Consider the following 22,527-nt stretch of genomic DNA (forward strand, 5'->3'; position numbering starts at 1 on the left):
AGTAGCAAAAATTATTTTTTATTAACATTGTTAATTATTTTCTGATATCATGTTATCAGGCTGTTGAATAAGAAATGAGCGTGTACCTTTATAAATGCGAAAGTAACTCCGTTTGTCTGTCTATCTGTCTGTCTCGCTTTCACACCAAATCTACTGAACCGATTTAAATTAAATATAGTATACAGTGATACACCTTTTTAATTATATAGGCAAATTTTTACTATAATGACGAATTTCCATGCAAACACCCCCTATTTTATTGTACCCCCTTTAAGGGTAAATTAATTATAAATTTTGAATGTTAAATTTATTCATAATCAATCTATTGATTTTGAATCTAATGATTTTTTTAGGCTATTGCTTAAAAAATAACTTTTAAACTTTTAGCTTCAAAAATGACAATAATTCCATACAACCTTTCATTTCCCCATTCAACCCCCTACAAAACTTTTTTCGCATTAAAAAGTAATCTATGTTCTTTTTCAGGGTCTAGACTATCTGTCTACCAAATTTCATATAAATTGGTACAGTAGTTCTGGCGTGAAAGCGCATACAGAGAGACAGACAGGGTTACTTTCGCATTTATAATACTAATAAGATTTTTTTCCTCTCTCTGATTAGTTTGTTTCTTTATATGTTAAGCGTTTACAATTAAAATTCTTAATCTATGATAACTTAAAATTTAAACATTACATAATTAAAAAAATAAATAATTTAATTAATAAGGATATTAAATTATCAATATTTTAAATTATTAATCTATAATAACTTAAAATTAAAATATCAATTAATTAAACAATTAAATTAATTATATAGTAAGGATGTTATGAGTAGATAGGTACTAGGGATTCATAAATTGTTGGAGCACTGATTTGAAAACTTCGGGTTTGTAAATCGTTGCAGCAATAGAATAGATTCCAATACGAAATAGAAGATTATAGACTGAGGTAATAACTAACTAGTGGTGTGTTTTGTTGGTAAAACAATTCCGTGTAATAGAATCGAATGTTTAGACACAGCCTAGTAACAATTGCAAAATCTGTTTAAACCGAGTAGGGGGATGCTGGTGCAACGGTTACGTAATAACCAGAACTGCTCGATATATAAAGTGCTGTTGCATAATAAATGTGGTACGGACTCCTTTCCCGTGAGATCGAAGGTTGCTATGGTTTTCCCTATAATATAATAATAATAATAATCTCAGGACAATTCACACAGCACCATCTAGACCCAAGTTAAGCTAGCTAAAGCTTGTGTTATGGGTACTAGATAACTGATACATATACACAGATTTTTTTGGAAATAAATACATATTATATATAGAAAACACCCAGACCGATACAAACAATCATACTCATGAATACAAATGTTTGTGCCGTGCGAAGAATCAACCCGCGACCATTGGTCGTAAAGCGGTGTGCTAGACCGCTAGACCACAGAGAATATAACATAAATCCATTATCATCCCTATAGTATAACTTAATATATATCGTCAGTTAAATAGAAAAATGGCAGTATTCAAAATGTACATTTTTGCCTTGTCTTGTAGACAAGCATTAAAAAAAAATATTTTCTTTTTCCCTTTAAAGTTTTTTACACAGAAGTATTGTATATCGTTTTAAAAGTATTTAGATAATGATTAAGACGGCGTGGTTAATTTAATTGACTTATATAAAAGGAGGCAATTCGAGATTCTAATTTTGAAAAATGAAATTTTTCTATTTAATCGACGAAATGTAAATGTGACTGAGGCGGGAACAATTAAAAAAAATAAAATAATTGAAATAAATGTGTATATTTTCTCTCACAGCGAAGAAGAAAGTGACATATAAAAATACAATATTTATAAAAAGAATGGTAGACAAGCTGCCAGTATCAGTAAATCGTCGATTAAATAGAAAAATTACATTTTTCTATTCTATCTACGTGTGTTGTGCAACCTCTTTCATTATACTTTTTATTTTTGTGTCATGTCATTATATTTTTCCTTGATTCACTAATGATATTTTATCATTAGTGAATCAAGGAAAAATATTTATTTAATAGAATAATTATTAATTAATTAGTAGATATCAATTTGAGTGTGTCATTCATATACATTCAAAGACATATTACAAGTGTCATTCATATATAAATCCGCTCGTCCTATGTATCCGCTGTCCCGGAACGTCGTAATCTTCATACACATCAGCATCTATTCATCCGATCCACCACAATATATATCTACCATAAGATATAAATCTCTGCTTATCTCGTGACTACTATTCTCCATTACTAACAATTGCGTCTCCCTCTAAAGACATAAAACTCTGCTTATCTCGTGACTACTATTTTCCATTACTAACAATTGCGTCTCCCTCTAAAGACATAAAACTCTGCTTATCTCGTGACTACTATTTTCCATTACTAACAATTGCGTCTCCCTCTAAAGACATAAAACTCTGCTTATCTTGGGACTACTATTCTCCATTACTAACAATTGCGTCTCCCTCTAAAGACATAAAACTCTGCTTATCTTGGGACTACTATTTTCCATTACTAACAATTGCGTCTCCCTCTAAAGACATAAAACTCTGCTTATCTCGTGACTACTATTTTCCATTACTAACAATAAAGACATAAAACTCTGCTTATCTTGGGACTACTATTCTCCATTACTAACAATTGCGTCTCCCTCTAAAGACATAAAACTCTGCTTATCTTGGGACTACTATTTTCCATTACTAACAATTGCGTCTCCCTCTAAAGACATAAAACTCTGCTTATCTCGTGACTACTATTTTCCATTACTAACAATTGCGTCTCCCTCTAAAGACATAAAACTCTGCTTATCTCGTGACTACTATTTTCCATTACTAACAATTGCGTCTCCCTCTAAAGACATAAAACTCTGCTTATCTCGTGACTACTATTTTCCATTACTAACAATTGCGTCTCCCTCTAAAGACATAAAACTCTGCTTATCTCGTGACTACTATTTTCCATTACTAACAATTGCGTCTCCCTCTAAAGACATAAAACTCTGCTTATCTCGTGACTACTATTCTCCATTACTAACAATTGCGTCTCCCTCTAAAGACATAAAACTCTGCTTATCTTGGGACTACTATTCTCCATTACTAACAATTGCGTCTCCCTCTAAAGACATAAAACTCTGCTTATCTTGGGACTACTATTTTCCATTACTAACAATTGCGTCTCCCTCTAAAGACATAAAACTCTGCTTATCTCGTGACTACTATTTTCCATTACTAACAATTGCGTCTCCCTCTAAAGACATAAAACTCTGCTTATCTCGTGACTACTATTTTCCATTACTAACAATTGCGTCTCCCTCTAAAGACATAAAACTCTGCTTATCTCGTGACTACTATTTTCCATTACTAACAATTGCGTCTCCCTCTAAAGACATAAAACTCTGCTTATCTCGTGACTACTATTCTCCATTACTAACAATTGCGTCTCCCTCTAAAGACATAAAACTCTGCTTATCTTGGGACTACTATTTTCCATTACTAACAATTGCGTCTCCCTCTAAAGACATAAAACTCTGCTTATCTCGTGACTACTATTTTCCATTACTAACAATTGCGTCTCCCTCTAAAGACATAAAACTCTGCTTATCTTGGGACTACTATTCTCCATTACTAACAATTGCGTCTCCCTCTAAAGACATAAAACTCTGCTTATCTTGGGACTACTATTTTCCATTACTAACAAACTACTATTTTCCATTACTAACAATTGCGTCTCCCTCTAAAGACATAAAACTCTGCTTATCTTGGGACTACTATTTTCCATTACTAACAATTGCGTCTCCCTCTAAAGACATAAAACTCTGCTTATCTCGTGACTACTATTTTCCATTACTAACAATTGCGTCTCCCTCTAAAGACATAAAACTCTGCTTATCTCGTGACTACTATTCTCCCTCTAAAGACATAAAACTCTGCTTATCTCGTGACTACTATTTTCCATTACTAACAATTGCGTCTCCTCTAAAGACATAAAACTCTGCTTATCTTGGGACTACTATTCTCCATTACTAACAATTGCGTCTCCCTCTAAAGACATAAAACTCTGCTTATCTCGTGACTACTATTTTCCATTACTAACAATTGCGTCTCCCTCTAAAGACATAAAACTCTGCTTATCTTGGGACTACTATTCTCCATTACTAACAATTGCGTCTCCCTCTAAAGACATAAAACTCTGCTTATCTTGGGACTACTATTTTCCATTACTAACAATTGCGTCTCCCTCTAAAGACATAAAACTCTGCTTATCTCGTGACTACTATTTTCCATTACTAACAATTGCGTCTCCCTCTAAAGACATAAAACTCTGCTTATCTCGTGACTACTATTTTCCATTACTAACAATTGCGTCTCCCTCTAAAGACATAAAACTCTGCTTATCTTGGGACTACTATTTTCCATTACTAACAATTGCGTCTCCCTCTAAAGACATAAAACTCTGCTTATCTCGTGACTACTTTTCCATTACTAACAATTGCGTCTATCTAAAGACATAAAACTCTGCTTATCTCGTGACTACTATTTTCCATTACTAACAATTGCGTCTCCCTCTAAAGACATAAAACTCTGCTTATCTCGTGACTACTATTTTCCATTACTAACAATTGCGTCTCCCTCTAAAGACATAAAACTCTGCTTATCTTGGGACTACTATTCTCCATTACTAACAATTGCGTCTCCCTCTAAAGACATAAAACTCTGCTTATCTTGGGACTACTATTTTCCATTACTAACAATTGCGTCTCCCTCTAAAGACATAAAACTCTGCTTATCTCGTGACTACTATTTTCCATTACTAACAATTGCGTCTCCCTCTAAAGACATAAAACTCTGCTTATCTCGTGACTACTATTTTCCATTACTAACAATTGCGTCTCCCTCTAAAGACATAAAACTCTGCTTATCTCGTGACTACTATTTTCCATTACTAACAATTGCGTCTCCCTCTAAAGACATAAAACTCTGCTTATCTCGTGACTACTATTTTCCATTACTAACAATTGCGTCTCCCTCTAAAGACATAAAACTCTGCTTATCTCGTGACTACTATTTTCCATTACTAACAATTGCGTCTCCCTCTAAAGACATAAAACTCTGCTTATCTTGGGACTACTATTTTCCATTACTAACAATTGCGTCTCCCTCTAAAGACATAAAACTCTGCTTATCTCGTGACTACTATTTTCCATTACTAACAATTGCGTCTCCCTCTAAAGACATAAAACTCTGCTTATCTCGTGACTACTATTCTCCATTACTAACAATTGCGTCTCCCTCTAAAGACATAAAACTCTGCTTATCTCGTGACTACTATTCTCCATTACTAACAATTGCGTCTCCCTCTAAAGACATAAAACTCTGCTTATCTTGGGACTACTATTTTCCATTACTAACAATTGCGTCTCCCTCTAAAGACATAAAACTCTGCTTATCTCGTGACTACTATTTTCCTACTAACAATTGCGTCTCCCTCTAAAGACATAAAACTCTGCTTATCTTGGGACTACTATTCTCCATTACTAACAATTGCGTCTCCCTCTAAAGACATAAAACTCTGCTTATCTTTACTATTTTCCATTACTAACAATTGCGTCTCCCTCTAAAGACATAAAACTCTGCTTATCTCGTGACTACTATTTTCCATTACTAACAATTGCGTCTCCCTCTAAAGACATAAAACTCTGCTTATCTTGGGACTACTATTTTCCATTACTAACAATTGCGTCTCCCTCTAAAGACATAAAACTCTGCTTATCTCGTGACTACTATTTTCCATTACTAACAATTGCGTCTCCCTCTAAAGACATAAAACTCTGCTTATCTCGTGACTACTATTCTCCATTACTAACAATTGCGTCTCCCTCTAAAGACATAAAACTCTGCTTATCTTGGGACTACTATTTTCCATTACTAACAATTGCGTCTCCCTCTAAAGACATAAAACTCTGCTTATCTCGTGACTACTATTTTCCATTACTAACAATTGCGTCTCCCTCTAAAGACATAAAACTCTGCTTATCTCGTGACTACTATTTTCCATTACTAACAATTGCGTCTCCCTCTAAAGACATAAAACTCTGCTTATCTCGTGACTACTATTTTCCATTACTAACAATTGCGTCTCCCTCTAAAGACATAAAACTCTGCTTATCTCGTGACTACTATTTTCCATTACTAACAATTGCGTCTCCCTCTAAAGACATAAAACTCTGCTTATCTCGTGACTACTATTCTCCATTACTAACAATTGCGTCTCCCTCTAAAGACATAAAACTCTGCTTATCTTGGGACTACTATTTTCCATTACTAACAATTGCGTCTCCCTCTAAAGACATAAAACTCTGCTTATCTCGTGACTACTATTTTCCATTACTAACAATTGCGTCTCCCTCTAAAGACATAAAACTCTGCTTATCTCGTGACTACTATTTTCCATTACTAACAATTGCGTCTCCCTCTAAAGACATAAAACTCTGCTTATCTCGTGACTACTATTTTCCATTACTAACAATTGCGTCTCCCTCTAAAGACATAAAACTCTGCTTATCTTGGGACTACTATTCTCCATTACTAACAATTGCGTCTCCCTCTAAAGACATAAAACTCTGCTTATCTTGGGACTACTATTTTCCATTACTAACAATTGCGTCTCCCTCTAAAGACATAAAACTCTGCTTATCTCGTGACTACTATTTTCCATTACTAACAATTGCGTCTCCCTCTAAAGACATAAAACTCTGCTTATCTCGTGACTACTATTTTCCATTACTAACAATTGCGTCTCCCTCTAAAGACATAAAACTCTGCTTATCTCGTGACTACTATTTTCCATTACTAACAATTGCGTCTCCCTCTAAAGACATAAAACTCTGCTTATCTCGTGACTACTATTTTCCATTACTAACAATTGCGTCTCCCTCTAAAGACATAAAACTCTGCTTATCTCGTGACTACTATTTTCCATTACTAACAATTGCGTCTCCCTCTAAAGACATAAAACTCTGCTTATCTTGGGACTACTATTCTCCATTACTAACAATTGCGTCTCCCTCTAAAGACATAAAACTCTGCTTATCTTGGGACTACTATTTTCCATTACTAACAATTGCGTCTCCCTCTAAAGACATAAAACTCTGCTTATCTCGTGACTACTATTTTCCATTACTAACAATTGCGTCTCCCTCTAAAGACATAAAACTCTGCTTATCTCGTGACTACTATTTTCCATTACTAACAATTGCGTCTCCCTCTAAAGACATAAAACTCTGCTTATCTCGTGACTACTATTTTCCATTACTAACAATTGCGTCTCCCTCTAAAGACATAAAACTCTGCTTATCTCGTGACTACTATTTTCCATTACTAACAATTGCGTCTCCCTCTAAAGACATAAAACTCTGCTTATCTTGGGACTACTATTCTCCATGACTAACAATTGCGTCTCCCTCTAAAGATATAAATCTCTGCTTATCTCGTGACTACTATTCTCCATTACTAACAATTGCGTCTCCCTCTAAAGACATAGAACCTCTTGCAAATGGCGCTGTGTTATTGTCCAGAGTTATTATTATTACATATCTTTCCATAGTATAAAATGAAGTCGCTTTCTCTGCTCTTGGCTTAGATATTTTAACCTACGCAACGGATTTTAATGCAGTTTTTTTAGTTATAGGTAGAGTGATTTAAGAGAAAGAGATTATACGTACAATACACTCTCTAACACTCTGCTTCACTTCCGATGGTCGAGTGTTCGATTCCTCGCACGATAGAAACATTTGTATTCCCTAGTACGATTATTTGTATCGGTCTGAATGTTTTCTATATATATTATGTATACATGTAAGTATTTATAGCAGTTGACTAGTACCCATAACACAAGCTCTGCTTATCGTAACATTAGATGGCGCTGTGTGTATAAAATCGAGGTTCTGGAGATCAGGAGCGTTGTACTTATTGAATGAAATACAGTTATGAAGTTACAACCGTATATATTGATCTAAGTGCCTAAGTAAAATTACATATCTATATAAGGAACAACAAAAATATCTTATTAGCGTGTTTTAGAAATATGTATGCAAAAATACAGCGCCATCTAGTTGTACCAGTATAAAACTATTTTGACTCGAACGCTGTGTGAATTGTCCTGGGTTATTTATTATTATTATTAATACATGTACACCCGTGCGAAGCCGGGGCGGTAGCTAGTTTAGTATGTATAATCATGGTGTGTAATGAAATTAGATCAACATTAAAATATTGCGTTGTGACTGCGCTCTACAAGAATTGCTTGCATATTCTACAAATACGCAATACGAGGAAAATAATGTAGTTTGTTCTGACGTAACACTCAAATACTTAAGTAACAAAAAATACTGTAATAGTTCCTTTTTGATAATTCAATAATGCCAGATGGTTTTTAGATAAGCATGGGGTACTAAACAACTGATACAAATACTTAAGTACCTTTTTACTACTACTAGTGTAGTACCTAGCTAAGCAGAGCTTGTGTTATGGGCACTAGACTACTGACATAAAGACTTATTTTTTGTAAAAACATACATATTACAAATAGAAAACATCCCGGGGGGTGGGAATTGTTAGCAATGGGGTGTAGTAGTCTAGCCCATTGATAACAATGTACCATGTTAGGTCGACCTCCACGCGGTTTCCCCTGGAAACCATCGTGGTCAATACTTGGTTATCACGATGGGTAAACTGATCTGAACTCATGCTCATCTTATCATCCTCCACTGGTGCCCCGCCAGCGTAAACCGTTAGTGCAGGCGGGTGCACCATTCCATTATCATCCATAAAAAAAAATAGAAAACACCCAGACAGATACAAATCATATTCATAAATAAAAGTATTTGTACCGTGGCAAGAATCGAACCCGCGACCAATCGGAAGTAAAACGCTGTGCTCAACCGCTAGACCACCGAGGCCGTCAAATAACCGTCTATTTGTACATAGGATGCATATGATTAGTCATAACGTATAAGTTAGAAAGTTGTATCCAAAGTCCAAGGTTTATTTTTAAAAAGTCCAAAGATTCTTGCAATGTTTTGAAGTTATCGCCTACAAATATGTCCCTGACGTAATTAGCTGACTCACCGGTTATACAATGTGTTATGTATGTGTACGCTGGGTCAACGATTATAGATACACTAGCTGTACCCGCGACTTCGTCTGCATGATCTTCTTTATTTGGTGACCTTGACTAAATAAAGAAAAAATATCGAATGAACTAAGCCAAAGATAACATCATTCATTGTTCTATCTTCAAGAATGAGAAATCCCCTATTTTTTTTACAAATTTTGAATGTCATATTTATTTTTAGCCTAAAAAATAAGTTTCAACCTTTAAAAATGACGATAGCTAAGCCAAAGATAACATCATTCATTGTTCTATATTCAAAAATGAGAAATCTCCTAATTTTTTTACAAATTTTGAATGTCATATTTATTTTTAGCCTAAAAAATAAGTTTCAACCTTTAAAAATGACGATAGCTAAGCCAAAGATAACATCATTCATTGTTCTATATTCAAAAATGAGAAATCTCCTAATTTTTTTACAAATTTTGAATGTCATATTTATTTGTAGCCTAAAAAATAAGTTTCAACCTTTAAAAATGACGATAGCTAAGCCAAAGATAACATCATTCATTGTTCTATCTTCAAGAATGAGAAATCCCCTAATTTTTTTACAAATTTTGAATGTCATATTTATTTTTAGCCTAAAAAATAAGTTTCAACCTTTAAAAATGACGATAGCTAAGCCAAAGATAACATCATTCATTGTTCTATCTTCAAAAATAAGAAATCTCCTAATTTTTTTACAAATTTTGAATGTCATATTTATTTTTAGCCTAAAAAATAAGTTTCAACCTTTAAAAATGACGATACTTCTATACAAACTGTCATCTCCCCTTTTACCCCCTCTTGTTGCGCATTAAAAAGTAGCCTATGTCCTTTCTCAGGGTCTAGGCTATCTGTGCAGCAAATTTCATATAAATTGGTTCAGTAGTTTTGGCGTGAAAGCGTATACAGAGAGGCAGACAGGGTTACTTTCGCATTTATTTATATCGGTTCAATAGTTTTGGCATAAAAGCGAGACAGTACCGTAGCCTCCGGACCTCAAGCACCAGGGGTGTCACGTGGGCGTTGCCGACCTTTAAGAAACCTTAATAGGGTATATTAAGGTTCTTGAAAAACCCCGTGCTGTAGTCTCTATAGAAAACCTTGTGTTTTATATATAAGTTTAATATAATTAAACGTCTACAAATTATCTCTTTATTTTCACTCATAGCAATATTCAAATTACAAATAAATCATATACATATATAAAATTTATACATTTTTACTCGTATTCTAAAGACATGTCATTGCAGTGACCAAAATATGTGAAATACTCGTTTTTGTTACAAATTAGAAAGTCAAGATTGTTAACTGGTAAAAGCGCATGACAATAATCTTCGTTACCGCACGTCTGTTGACCCTGCGACATTGTTTGCAAATTGGAGGTTAGAGCACGACCTAACAACGCAGGTTTTATTCAAATTATAGTTATTAGGAAACTCCCATTTGGAGGAGTTTGGGTGTGAGTCAATTTGATTTCGGGAAATTGGGAAGTATATTGGCGAGCTATGTGGAAGAATTAAATTTGTGGGAAAATTTAAAATATACCTGAGTAGGTACATATAATGTAATAAAATAGTTAATCGTATTGGATTCTTGTTTTTAACTAACAATTGCACATAATGTTGAGTCCTTTTGTATGTGACAAGTTGTTAGTTTGATTTAAAATGTTGTTCTGAGTTCTTAACATTTCGCCTTTGGATTTAGTGAAGCTTACTGACAAGTAAGCACTGTTTTAGTAAAACTGGTCAGCTACATTTGTAATTAGTGGCAAATTATGTCGAGTACCATACAACAAAAACTATCCAATTGAAAATCGTTCACATATAAAATCACAACGCCTAGCGTAATCTTATTAGCAATTACTACTACGATTAGCTTAGGGCTTAGACAATTTGCTGAATTATAGTATTTCCTATAGTATATAAGTAATGTTTGCTGTAATATTTAGATATAAAAAAACGATTAACAAGGTAAGACAATTAAGTTTTTTTTTGTATACCACTTAGGTGGCAAACAAGCATACGGCCCATCTGATGGTAAACTGTTACCGTAGCCTATGGACGCCTGAAACACCAGGGGTGTCACATACGCGTTGCCGACTCTTAAGAAACCTTAATATACCCTTCTTGAAAAACCCCATGCTGTAGTCTCTCGAGAAAACCTCGGGAGGTAGTTCATTCCACAATCTAAGTGTACGCGGGAGGAAGCTCCTCTGAAACCGCACTGTCCGAGACCACTTAGGTTCCAGCGTGTGGGGATGAATTCCCTGTCGATGGTGAGCGGTGCGATGGTAAAAGGAAGCCGTAGGCATCATGTCAAACAATTCATCAGAACACAGTCCGTTGTATATTCGGTAGAACACACAAAGCGATGCGAAGTCTCGCCTGAAGCTAAGTGGTTCGATACCGTTAGAGAGATTGGGTACAGTGATAGTGAAAACTGACCTCTACGGCACTCCGCGGGTTTTTTGCCATGACTGTTCACAGAGCACTTTATCATGACTGTCACTGTCACCGTTTCTTAATTTGATATATTTATTTCATCTTTCAAATAAAATCTACTGCGAATAGCGGTGTTTAAATTTTGTCTGTAATTTTCGTACAAATAATTAGATTATAAATTCAGTACAAAGAATTATTATTTAGAAGTTAAATAACAACATTTTATTCTATCTTATTATAACCATTTTATGGTTTTAAGTGTTGCAGTGTCGTGTATTGATTTTTCCTTTGAAGGTTTGTTTACTTTTTTACTAGTATTAAAATAATTTAATAAGGTTATTTCCATTTCAGTTAACTTTAAATAACTTTGTTTAATTCAGAAAATTAATAGTCTCAATGTTTTTGATAGATATATTCTATTCTATTCTAATTTTTAGCGTAACAAATGGCAAAACAGATAGCTGACGTCCAAATCCATGCTTCAGATTCTCAGGATTATTTGGAGGATGATAATCTGGATATAAGCGTTGATCTCATAGACGACGGACTGTATTTAGGTGGGTGTATAACAGCAACATGTAGAAGGAATTAAGGATAAAGAACTTTATTTTATTCTTTTAAAATTAACTGATTCTCTGTTAAATCTATACCATTTTTGTTATTATTATTATAACTTAATTCTTTCACATCATCATTACATAATATAAAACAAAGTCGCTGTCGCTATCTGACCGTCCCTATGTATGCTTAAATCTTTAAAATTACATAACGGGTTTTGAAGCGGTTTTTTTAACAGATAAAGTGATTCAAGAGGAAGGTTTATATATATAATACATGTACACCCTTGCAAAGACAGGGCGAGTAGCTAGTAACACATATTTTTAACATATATTTACATTATATTTTTGGTTTATTTTTTTTCTTGTCATGTCTCGCCTACATTTAACAGCCTCTGCTGAAAATTAGTGGTTTCTTGCTAATTCACAATTCCTCAGAATTGTGAGGTTTTTTGTGAAGCCTGTAAAGATACCAGAAGGCTTCTGCGCTTCTGGGAAGACCTTGGCTGGCTACTTTGGTAGATTCAGCTCTACACACACGGCCCAGATCACAGATTAAACTTCCAACTTCCATTACAGGTAATCTGGCATGTGCCAGAGACTACAAGACATTAGAGAAGTTGCAGGTAACACATATACTGACCATAGATGTGGTACCACTGCCGCGGACAGCACTCGACCACATCAATATCACCTTTAAATATGTGAAATGTAAGTTTCTTGATATGTATATGATTTTACATATATATTTTGGAACTTGTGCAGAGAACTGTACTCTGCACAAGTTTGAATTGAAGGAAGATATGTCAGAGACAGCTTCTGATCGAGCCAAGTTCAGATCCAGAACAATCTGGATGCCATCGTCACATTTTATGTACAAAAATACCAAAAAATAAAGAAAAAAAATAAAATAAGATATTTGTAGGTATGGTATTATACTATATATAAAGTTTATTAATATAAAATATATTTATTGCAGTGGCTGATGTGCCCAAAGAAGATTTGATAAGCCACCTGCCAGAAACAAATGATTTTATCAAAGAAGCGATCACAAAAGGTGGCACAGTATTGGTGCATTGGTGAGTGTAGCTCTTCATCTAATTTGTTATTTTAGAGCAACAATTCTTTATTGGGGACAAACAAACTTGCAGCTTAATGGTAAGTGACTACCACCGCCAATGACAATCAACACCAGCAAGTGTGTTACTGGGCTGTTAACGAATAAGCTCTTCTCATGATAGTTTTAATATTGTGTCGGTACAGAAATTGCAATGCTAGAAGGTTGTGCATTATGTGCATAGCAAAAAGTTTCTGGAAGCATGCTGGAAAACGCGTTTGAAATAAAATGTAGCGAAAACGAGATTCAAGGCAGTAATTAATTATATAAAATGGTTAATCAGCTATTCCAGCATCATATAGCAATCCCTCTTCTAGTTCATACACGTCATTTCAGGCTCGCATCTCCTCTTGAGGCAGGTAAACAAAAACGGCCCCCTGAGCGACTGCTCTGTTCTAACTACCGCACGCTTCCACTCCGGGGCGACGCGTTGGGCAGTCTGAAGTCCTCATAGCGTCCTCATAGCATTGGGAATAGTGCGAATTTTGCTTTCAAATTTTGACCATATTTTTGACAACTAGTCAAGAATATGTGGTAAGCAAAATTCGCACTATTCCCAATGCTATTAGCACTTAAGAGACAGCCCGACTAATATATTCTTTCCTGTGTAAAAAAGCGTACGTGTATAGGCAGTTGATATATATAATTCTAAATATATATGTTCCCCACTGTATGTCTTTTAACTTCACCACCGATCTTGTCGTCATCATTATCTTTATAACATTACTAGCTTTTGCCCGCGGCTTCGCTCGCGTTAATTTATCCCCTTAGGGGTGGAATTTATCAATAGAAATAGAAATAGAAATAATCTTTATTCAAATAAACTCATTACAAGCACTTTTGAATAGTCATATTTTGATTCTACCACTCATTCGGAATGCAGATTCATCACAAGAAGAATGAGCAAGAAACTTGTGTGTTGCTCTTTTTAATAGATGTTTTTTTTTTTATATATAAATAATTACAGTGTAACAAGTAAGAGGCATGCGACAATCAACATAGAAATCGCTACGCACTCATTATTAGTGTAATCAGATAATATTGTCAGTGCTATGTATTTAAAATTTTTCTACAAAAACATTATTATCGTTAACGAATTCTTCAATTTTATAGTAAGCTTTTTTGCAAAGGAAGTGTTTTATTTGACATTTAAATCTTTTTTCTGGCAGATTTATAACAGACTCTGGTATTTTATTGTAAAACCTTACGCAATTGCCATAAAACGAATTACTAACTTTAGCCAAACGACATTTAGGTAAAATCAGTTTGTTGTTGTTACGTAAGCTTTTATTAGTGCAATCACTAACTCTTTTGAAACTGTCTATATTCTTCCTGGCATACATGATATTTTCATAAATATATTGAGAAGCAACGGTGAGGATATTTGATTCCTTAAAGCACTCTCGCAAAGACTCCCTGGAACCCATGCTATAAATGGAGCGAATGGCCCTCTTTTGTAAAATAAAAATTGTATTTATATCAGCTGCTTTGCCCCATAACAAAATACCATACGACATAATGCTATGGAAATAGCTAAAGTACACAAGTTTAGCCGTTGCCACGTCTGTTAATTGTTTAATTCTTCTTACCGCATAAGCGGCGGAACTAAGTCGACTCGCTAATTTAGTAATATGAGCGCCCCATTGCAACTTGGAATCTAATGTGATACCTAGAAATACAGTATCATCCACAAAATTAATAGGTTTATTGTCCAACGTGATTTTTGAATCTACCGGCCTTACATTGGGTAGAGTAAATTTGATACATTTAGTTTTATTTGCATTTAGTAACATATTATTAGCCGTAAACCATTTTAAAACATAAGAAAGAGCACCGTTTACTTCGTCCAAATCATCAATATGTCGATTGACTTTGAATACTAATGAAGTATCATCAGCAAACAGAACTATGTCAGCTATCTTTTCTACCATATAAGGAAGATCATCTAAAAATAAGAAAGGATCTAAAATAGAGCCCTGAGGAACACCCATTTTAATACTAGTTCCCTCAGACTTTACACCATTTATTTCGACAACTTGCATTCTATTATTTAGATAGGATTTCATCATGCTTTGTGCTTCATATCTAATACCGTAATGTTCAAGTTTGAGCAAAAGTGTTTCATGTTCAACGCAATCAAATGCTTTTGAAAGATCACAAAATACACCGACTGCATCCTGAGACCTCTCCCAAGAATCAAATATATATTTAATGAGAGCTACACCGGCATCAGTAGTTGATTTACCGGCCGTGAAACCAAATTGTCGACTGTGAAGCAGTTTATTTACTTTAAAGTGTTGCAGCATTTGATTGAGCATAATTTTTTCAAACACTTTACTCAATACTGGTAAGATAGATATAGGCCTATAATTACCTACCACAGTTTTTTCTCCTGACTTAAAGAGTGGAGTTATTTTGCTATGTTTCATTAAATTGGGAAAAACACCATCAGAAATACATTTATTGAAAATAATTACTAAATATGGAGCAATAACATCTATAGCGGTGTTAATAACTTTAACAGACATGCCCCAATGGTCTTCAGTATTTTTTAAATTTAATTGTTTAGTAATTGTAGCAATGTCAATAAATGTAAATTTAAATGTAACCGGACAAGAAACAACATTGTCAATAAGGAATGATTTAGCTGTACCAGGAGAAGAGTCCAAAGAGGAAGTAATATCAGTTGGAATATTAGCGAAAAAATTTTCAAAAATATTGACTATTTCTTTTGTGGACGTTATCAAAATCCTTTATTAGGGGGTGCCTACTTCATAGTAGCTTTATGCATGCAAAGTCTCAGCCCGATCGGTTTAAAATTGGCAAACTTCCATCCCCTTGGGTGTAGAATTAATCAAAATCCTTTCTTAGCGGATGCCTACGTCATAACATCTACCTGCATGCCAAATTTCAGCCCGATCCGTCCAGTGGTTTGGGCTGTGCGTTGATAGATCACTACGTCAGTCACCTTTGAGTATATATAGATAGTATATTTGAGATATTTAGATAATGAAATTTTCAGTTACTTCGGAGTGTCTCGGTCAGCTGCTGTAGTGGTAGCTTATATAATGGAAAAGTATGGACTATGTTACGAGGACGCGTTCACATTGGTAAAGAGCAAGCGGCGGTTTATCAGCCCCAACATTGGTTTCGTGGCGCAGCTCAAACTCTTTGGCCATATTGGATTTACGCTGAACAAAGAGGACCCTAGATATAAGCAATTTAGGTTGAAAATGGCCGGGCAAAAGTTAAAACAAGGTATTATTTTAATAACAAGGTTTATTTTAAACTAGCTGTTCCAATGACTTCGTTCGCGTGGAGTGTAACTTTATTTTTCTAAAATAAAAGTAGCCTAAGTTAGTCCTAGTTATTACATCAGCTATCTGCCAATAAAAATCCCGTCAAAATCGGTCCAGCGATATCAGAGATTATCTGGAACAAACAGACATGCAACCAAAAATTGTAAAATTTGTTATTTTGGTGTATGTACTGTATTTATAGTCATATGCATGTAGTAAAAAACGGTTATTTCAATATTAGAAACAGACACTCCAATTGGTGGTTATTGATAATAATAATAATAAATTAATATAAAACACTATAATTACCATTTGTTTAAATTCCAGTAAAAATTCTACCACAAATGTTCGCGGACCTCGTGAAACCAGACCCAGGGTTGATACGGGAGCGGCCTGATCCCATAGTATACCGGTGCAAGAAGTGCCGCCGTATAGTAGCCAGCCAGAACAACATCATCCCGCACATACCCAAGCAGTTAAAAGTGGAGTTAGCAAAGAAAGGCATTCGGCCGCCACCGAGCAAGCTCACAGGGCTGACCTGTGCCGAGAATGGGGAGATCCTGTTAGAGAAGTTGAAGAGTCTCGCCTGTCAGATATTGGATACTAAGATTGATACGTGCAGCGATTTGAATAGTCCAGGACAGAGTAATAGCCAGAAGAGTGACTGTCATGATAGTGATGAAGGTCCTAGCCAGGTATTTATTTATTTAATAATATATAATAATAATAATCTCAGGACAATTCACACAGCGCTATCTAGACCCAAGTTAAGTAGCTAAAGCTTGTGTTATAAGTACTAGATAACTGATACATATACATAGATATTTTTATGTTGTAAATATATACATATTATACATAGAATACACCCAGACCGATACAAACAATCATACTCATGAATACAAATGTTTGTGCCGTGCGAGGAATCGAACCCGCGACCATCGGTCGTAAAGCGGTGTGCTAGACCGCTAGAGCATCGAGGTCGTCGATGGTCAATATCACATAAACCATTACCATCGTTATATCAATCATCACACCAAAATTCTTCTGAATGTAATTTTGAACAACTTTTATTTAATCTTTTAAAACACGCAAGTTTCTTGCTCATTCTGTCAGTCTGCGATCCGAATGAGTGACAAAAAAAAACTATTCAAAAGCACTAATATATATATATATATTATATACATATATCTTTTAAATAAATGTAGTTCAGATTTACAATTTTAAGAACTGTGTTTGAATACAAACTTCCAAAAAGCACAGTCAATAAGTAAATAGTTACTTGAGTAACAAAAATAAATCAATCATAGTTATCAGAACAAAACAGTCCCTACAAGCAGCACCCATTTTCCTATTTCCAGGTACTTTTTATTATTTCTATTTCTAGGTGCATTTTATTGTACCTATTTCCAGGTGCATTTTATTATTCTTATTTCCAGGTGTTGGACGGCTACAGTGAAGGGAACATGGTGGACGCGAACATAGTGGCCCGCGACGCACCCGAGATCTGCCGGCTGATGTGGTTCGTGGAGCCGATGTCCTGGATGAAGGAGGTGCAGCACGACACGCACGGCAAGCTGCACTGCCCCAAGTGTCAGAACAAAATTGGCAGCTTCAACTGGGTCATGGGTGAGTGTTTTTACTTAATTAAATGAATTTTATTTGCATAAAACAGTTGATGGTTATTTATTATTAGACACGCGTAATCTCGCTTATTTCATGTGCCTTCTTGCCTTTTTGTAATAGATAACTATCTCTGCAAAATGGCAGATTGAAACAGATTTATAAATTTTAAACATCTATAGAATAGAATAGAAAATCCTTTCTATTCTACACAGTCACATTTTTTTAATCTACCGCTCATGTTAATAACCTTCTACTCACCATCATGATTCTATTTTTTTATTTTAAGTATGATAATGTAATGGTGCACCTGCGCTAACGGTTTACGCTGGCGGGGCACCAGTGAAGGATGATGAGGTCAGATCAGTTAGCCCATAGTGAGAAATTCATGAAGAATTTATCACGATTGTTTCCAGGGGGAACCGCATGGAGGTCAACCTGACATTGTAAATTGATTTGAATATTTTTATTTGAAATAGCAATATTCTCAATTCACATTACTAACAATCTTCTTTCCCCCGATAGGGAGTGATCCTATTATGAAAATGAACCATTATAATGGATTTCATAGCTTAATATAATTTTGTTTCAGGCTGTAAATGCCCGTGCGGACAGAAGGTAGCGCCGGCTTTCTACCTCGTACCTTCGAAGGTAGAATGGTCCAATATAGTACAAAATGTACAGGTCACTGTTTGAAGGAACCTCATACCCTGTTGTGATATCAATACAGCAGCGAGGACTTGCATTTTGGCCGTGATCTACAATTTTATGTTGCCAGGTCGCTGTAGAAACTTGGTGCAGACGCAATAATAGTTAAATAGGCTCTCTGATTCCTAGCTCAATTCAAATGGGAATCGAACTTAGCGCTTCAGCTGAGGCTTGAACACCTAGCGGTGTCCTCAGACTAAAGTATCTGTCAGGCAGGAGTTGGTTTCATGACTCCTGCGGTTTAAAGTGCCATCAGTACGAGCCACCTATCAGTCGGTCCCCTCCATCGATCCCCCGTCTAATTCAAATGGGGATCAAAATTACGACGGCCTAAGCTGAGGTTTGAACCCGTAACAGTGCCCTCAGACTACAGTATCCGTCAGGCAGGAGTTGGCTTCATGACTCCTTCCGCGGATTAAAGTGCCATCAGGACGAGCCACCTATCAGTCGGTCCCCCGTCTAACTCAAATAGGGATCAAAATTACGACGGCCTGAGCTGAGGTTTGAACCCGTAGCAGTGCCCTCAGACTAAAGTCGTATCCGTTAGGCGGGAGTCGACCTTCAGTAGTTCCATAAGGCCTTCCGCGGGCGGGAGTTGGCCTTCAGCCGCTCCATAAGTCCTTCCGCGGTTTGGAGTGCCATCTGCACTCGTCTCCTATCGTTCAGTGAAACTGTAAAGGCCAGCTGCGGCCAACAGTATTAGAGTCATCATTGCAGCCCGGAAGACGTCCACTGCTGGACATAGGCCTCCCCCAAAGATCTCCACGACGATCGGTCCTGCGCTGCTCGCATCCAATGCCTTCCCGCGATCTTGACCAGATCGTCGGTCCACCTTGCTGGAGGCCTTCCCACGCTGCGTCTTCCGGTCCGTGGTCGCCACTCGAGGACTTTACTGCCCCAACGGCCATCTGTCCTACGAGCTATGTGCCCTGCCCATTGCCACTTCAAAGTCGCAATTCTTCGGGCTATGTCGGTCACTCTGGTTCTTCTGCGGATCTCCTCATTTCTGATTCGATCACGCAGAGAAACTCCGAGCATAGCCCTCTCCATTGCCCTCTGAGTGACTCTGAGCTTGTTGATGGGGCCCATAGTTAGCGACCACGTCTCTGTTCCGTAAGTCATCACTGGCAACACACATTGGTCGTAAACCTTCGTCTTGAGACACTGCGGAAATTTGGACGAAAAGATATATCGGAGCTTCCCGAACGCTGCCCATCCGAGTTGGATTCGACGTATTAGAGTAGTCCGAAAAAAATAATTGAATAGGAGATACTTGCTAACCAGTCAAGAATATGCCAAGTACTATGTTAATAAAAGAATATTAATTTAGATACTTGGCTTAGGCTCAAAATACAAGGAATAACTTTATATGCACAGAGTACAAATGAAAGACAAATGTGTTCAAATACCTGGATAATAAAATAGTCAGAAATTCTAATTCTGTATGATGATAATAATAAGGTGAACCTCCGCTGACGGGGCTACAGTGAAAGTTTATTGGAGGCTTGATAATAATGAAGCATTACTGGTTATGACTCGATCTCTTTAAATATCGTTTACTGACAGACTTACAAAACATCTAATTTGTGATAAAGGAACACATCATTATGCTCTTATTTTAAAAAAGGTAAATATATAGAAACAGTAAAAACATACTATATTTTTAATAGGACGCGACGTGCGTTATCTTAGAACGCCATCTATTGGTAATGAAACGACAACAATATATATGTACAACGCCATCTATCATTTGACTAATTAATTAACTAATAAATTTCTTAGTAGCTATTGAACATTTTCACAAAATTAATTTACTCTCTTTTGGGACTATATTACCCAACTTTAGTTTACATATAGACCAACATTCGACATACTCTAGACGGCCTGGGTAGTCTAGCAGTCTAGTTAGAAACGCTTATTCCGATGATCGCGGGTTCGATTCCTCGCACGATACAAATATTTGTATTTACGAGTATGTTTATTTATATTGAAACAATTCCCCCTAATTAGAATTTCACTACTTTATTATATGTAAAGAATATAAAAGAAAAGAAAGATGTCGGAAATTACTAAACACGTATACACTTGTTTTTAAATAAGTACCTATATTAAGACGCAGTACAGTCTTTTTTTAATTGTTCTCAAAATTAGAGATATAACAAATTATACAATTCACTTAAGGAATGTACATTATATTAATAATAGTTGTTACCGTTGGCTTGTACAGATAGAATATAAACAATGTTTTAGTGAATTATCTTTTATTTCTCTATATGTACCATTAGTATGTCTTATATAGTACTTTCCTCTGTTTGCTTGGGAAACCTTTTGAGGTTTTCTTTTATGTTTTTATCTTATCTTAATCATTACATAATATAAAACAAAGTTGCTGTCGCTGTCTGTCCGTCCCTATGTATACTTGAATCTTTACAACTACGCAACGGATTTTGAAACGGGTTTTTTTAAATAGGTAGAGTGATTCAAGAGGAAGATTTGTATATATAATACATGTACACCCGGGCGAAGCCGGGGCGAGTAGCGAGTGTTATGATTGTTACACTTACGCAAAAACTACTGGATGGTTATTGATGAAACTTTACAGTAATATGGCTTATGTATTAGAATAACACATTTTAAAATATATTATGTAAATTGGCTAACGGTTTACGCTGATTAAGGCACAGCTAGTTTTTTTTTTTATGGATGATAATGGAATGGAGCGTCCGCCTGCGCTAACGGTTTACGCTGGCGGGGCACCAGTGGAGGATGATAAGATGAGCATGAAGTCAGATCAGTTAGCCCAACGTGACAAATTCGCCGGGAATTTATCACGACGGTTTCCAGGGGAACCGCGTGGAGGTCAACCTGACATGGTACATTGCTAGCAATGGGGTCATGAGTCCACATTACTAACAATCCCCTTCCCCCAGGCCCAGCTAGTTTAATGACAACTGTTTGGTGCACCCGCCAGTGCTAACAGTTTACGCTGGTGGCATTAGGATGACAAGTTGAGCATGATGAAGTCAGGTCAGTTAGCCCATTGTAGCATCATCAGGAATCTATCAACAATGGTTTCCATCGAAAACCGTGTGGAGGTCAACCTGAAATAGCTACTTTGCTAGCAATGGGTTTATCCAGCCCAAATTACTGGCAATCTCTTCAATGTTAACGAACAAATTGGCTTTTATAACAAAGGAAGTCTCAAGTTTCTTGCCAGTTCTCAATTGAATCTATAAACTGAAATGGCATAGGGAAAAAATAGTACAAAAATTTTCACAAATGACTAAAATGTTTTTATTTGATCATCTAGTCTTATCTATCCGGCTCCTTACGGACCAGGCGGATCCGGCGTGGTGTAGTGTAGTAGACTCAGTCGGACCCTCTATTATCTATCCGGCTCGTTACGGACCAGTCGGACTTGGCGTGGCGTAGTGTAGTAAACTCAGTCGGACTCTCTATTATCTATCCGGCTCGTTACGGACCAGACGGACCCGGCATGGTGTAGTGTAGTAGACTCAGTTGGACCCTCTATTATCTATCCGGCTCGTTACGGACCAGACGGACCCGGCATGGTGTAGTGTAGTAGACTCAGTCGAACCCTCTATTAC

The 22,527-nt window shown here is 36.1% G+C and overlaps 1 protein-coding gene across 1 annotated transcript; it reads left to right on the top strand.

Moving 5' to 3' along the window:
• The first annotated feature begins 12,059 nt into the window (after positions 1–12,059).
• Positions 12,060–18,929, top strand: LOC131846166 (dual specificity protein phosphatase MPK-4-like). The gene is made up of 7 exons (XM_059195405.1): positions 12,060–12,175; positions 12,755–12,886; positions 13,155–13,254; positions 16,315–16,550; positions 16,919–17,286; positions 18,028–18,217; positions 18,804–18,929. Exons 1-7 carry the CDS (start codon positions 12,064–12,066, stop codon positions 18,905–18,907), a joined length of 1,242 nt encoding a protein of 413 aa, XP_059051388.1. The 5' UTR covers positions 12,060–12,063; the 3' UTR covers positions 18,908–18,929.
• The last annotated feature ends 3,598 nt before the right edge of the window (positions 18,930–22,527 follow it).

The sequence above is a fragment of the Achroia grisella genome, unplaced genomic scaffold (genome assembly GCF_030625045.1).
Source record: "Achroia grisella isolate CSIRO2021 unplaced genomic scaffold, CSIRO_AGI_Agris_v1 utg503, whole genome shotgun sequence".
NCBI lineage: Eukaryota > Metazoa > Arthropoda > Insecta > Lepidoptera > Pyralidae > Achroia > Achroia grisella.

Excerpts from the sequence above, each read along its gene's own strand:
- LOC131846166 (XM_059195405.1), top strand. The coding sequence starts at position 12,064 with ATGGCAAAACAGATAGCTGACGTCCAAATCCATGCTTCAGATTCTCAG. Across the intron at positions 13,255-16,314 it reads GGCACAGTATTGGTGCATTG|TTACTTCGGAGTGTCTCGGT; the intron begins GTGAGTGTAGCT and ends TGAAATTTTCAG. Across the intron at positions 17,287-18,027 it reads GTGATGAAGGTCCTAGCCAG|GTGTTGGACGGCTACAGTGA; the intron begins GTATTTATTTAT and ends TCTTATTTCCAG.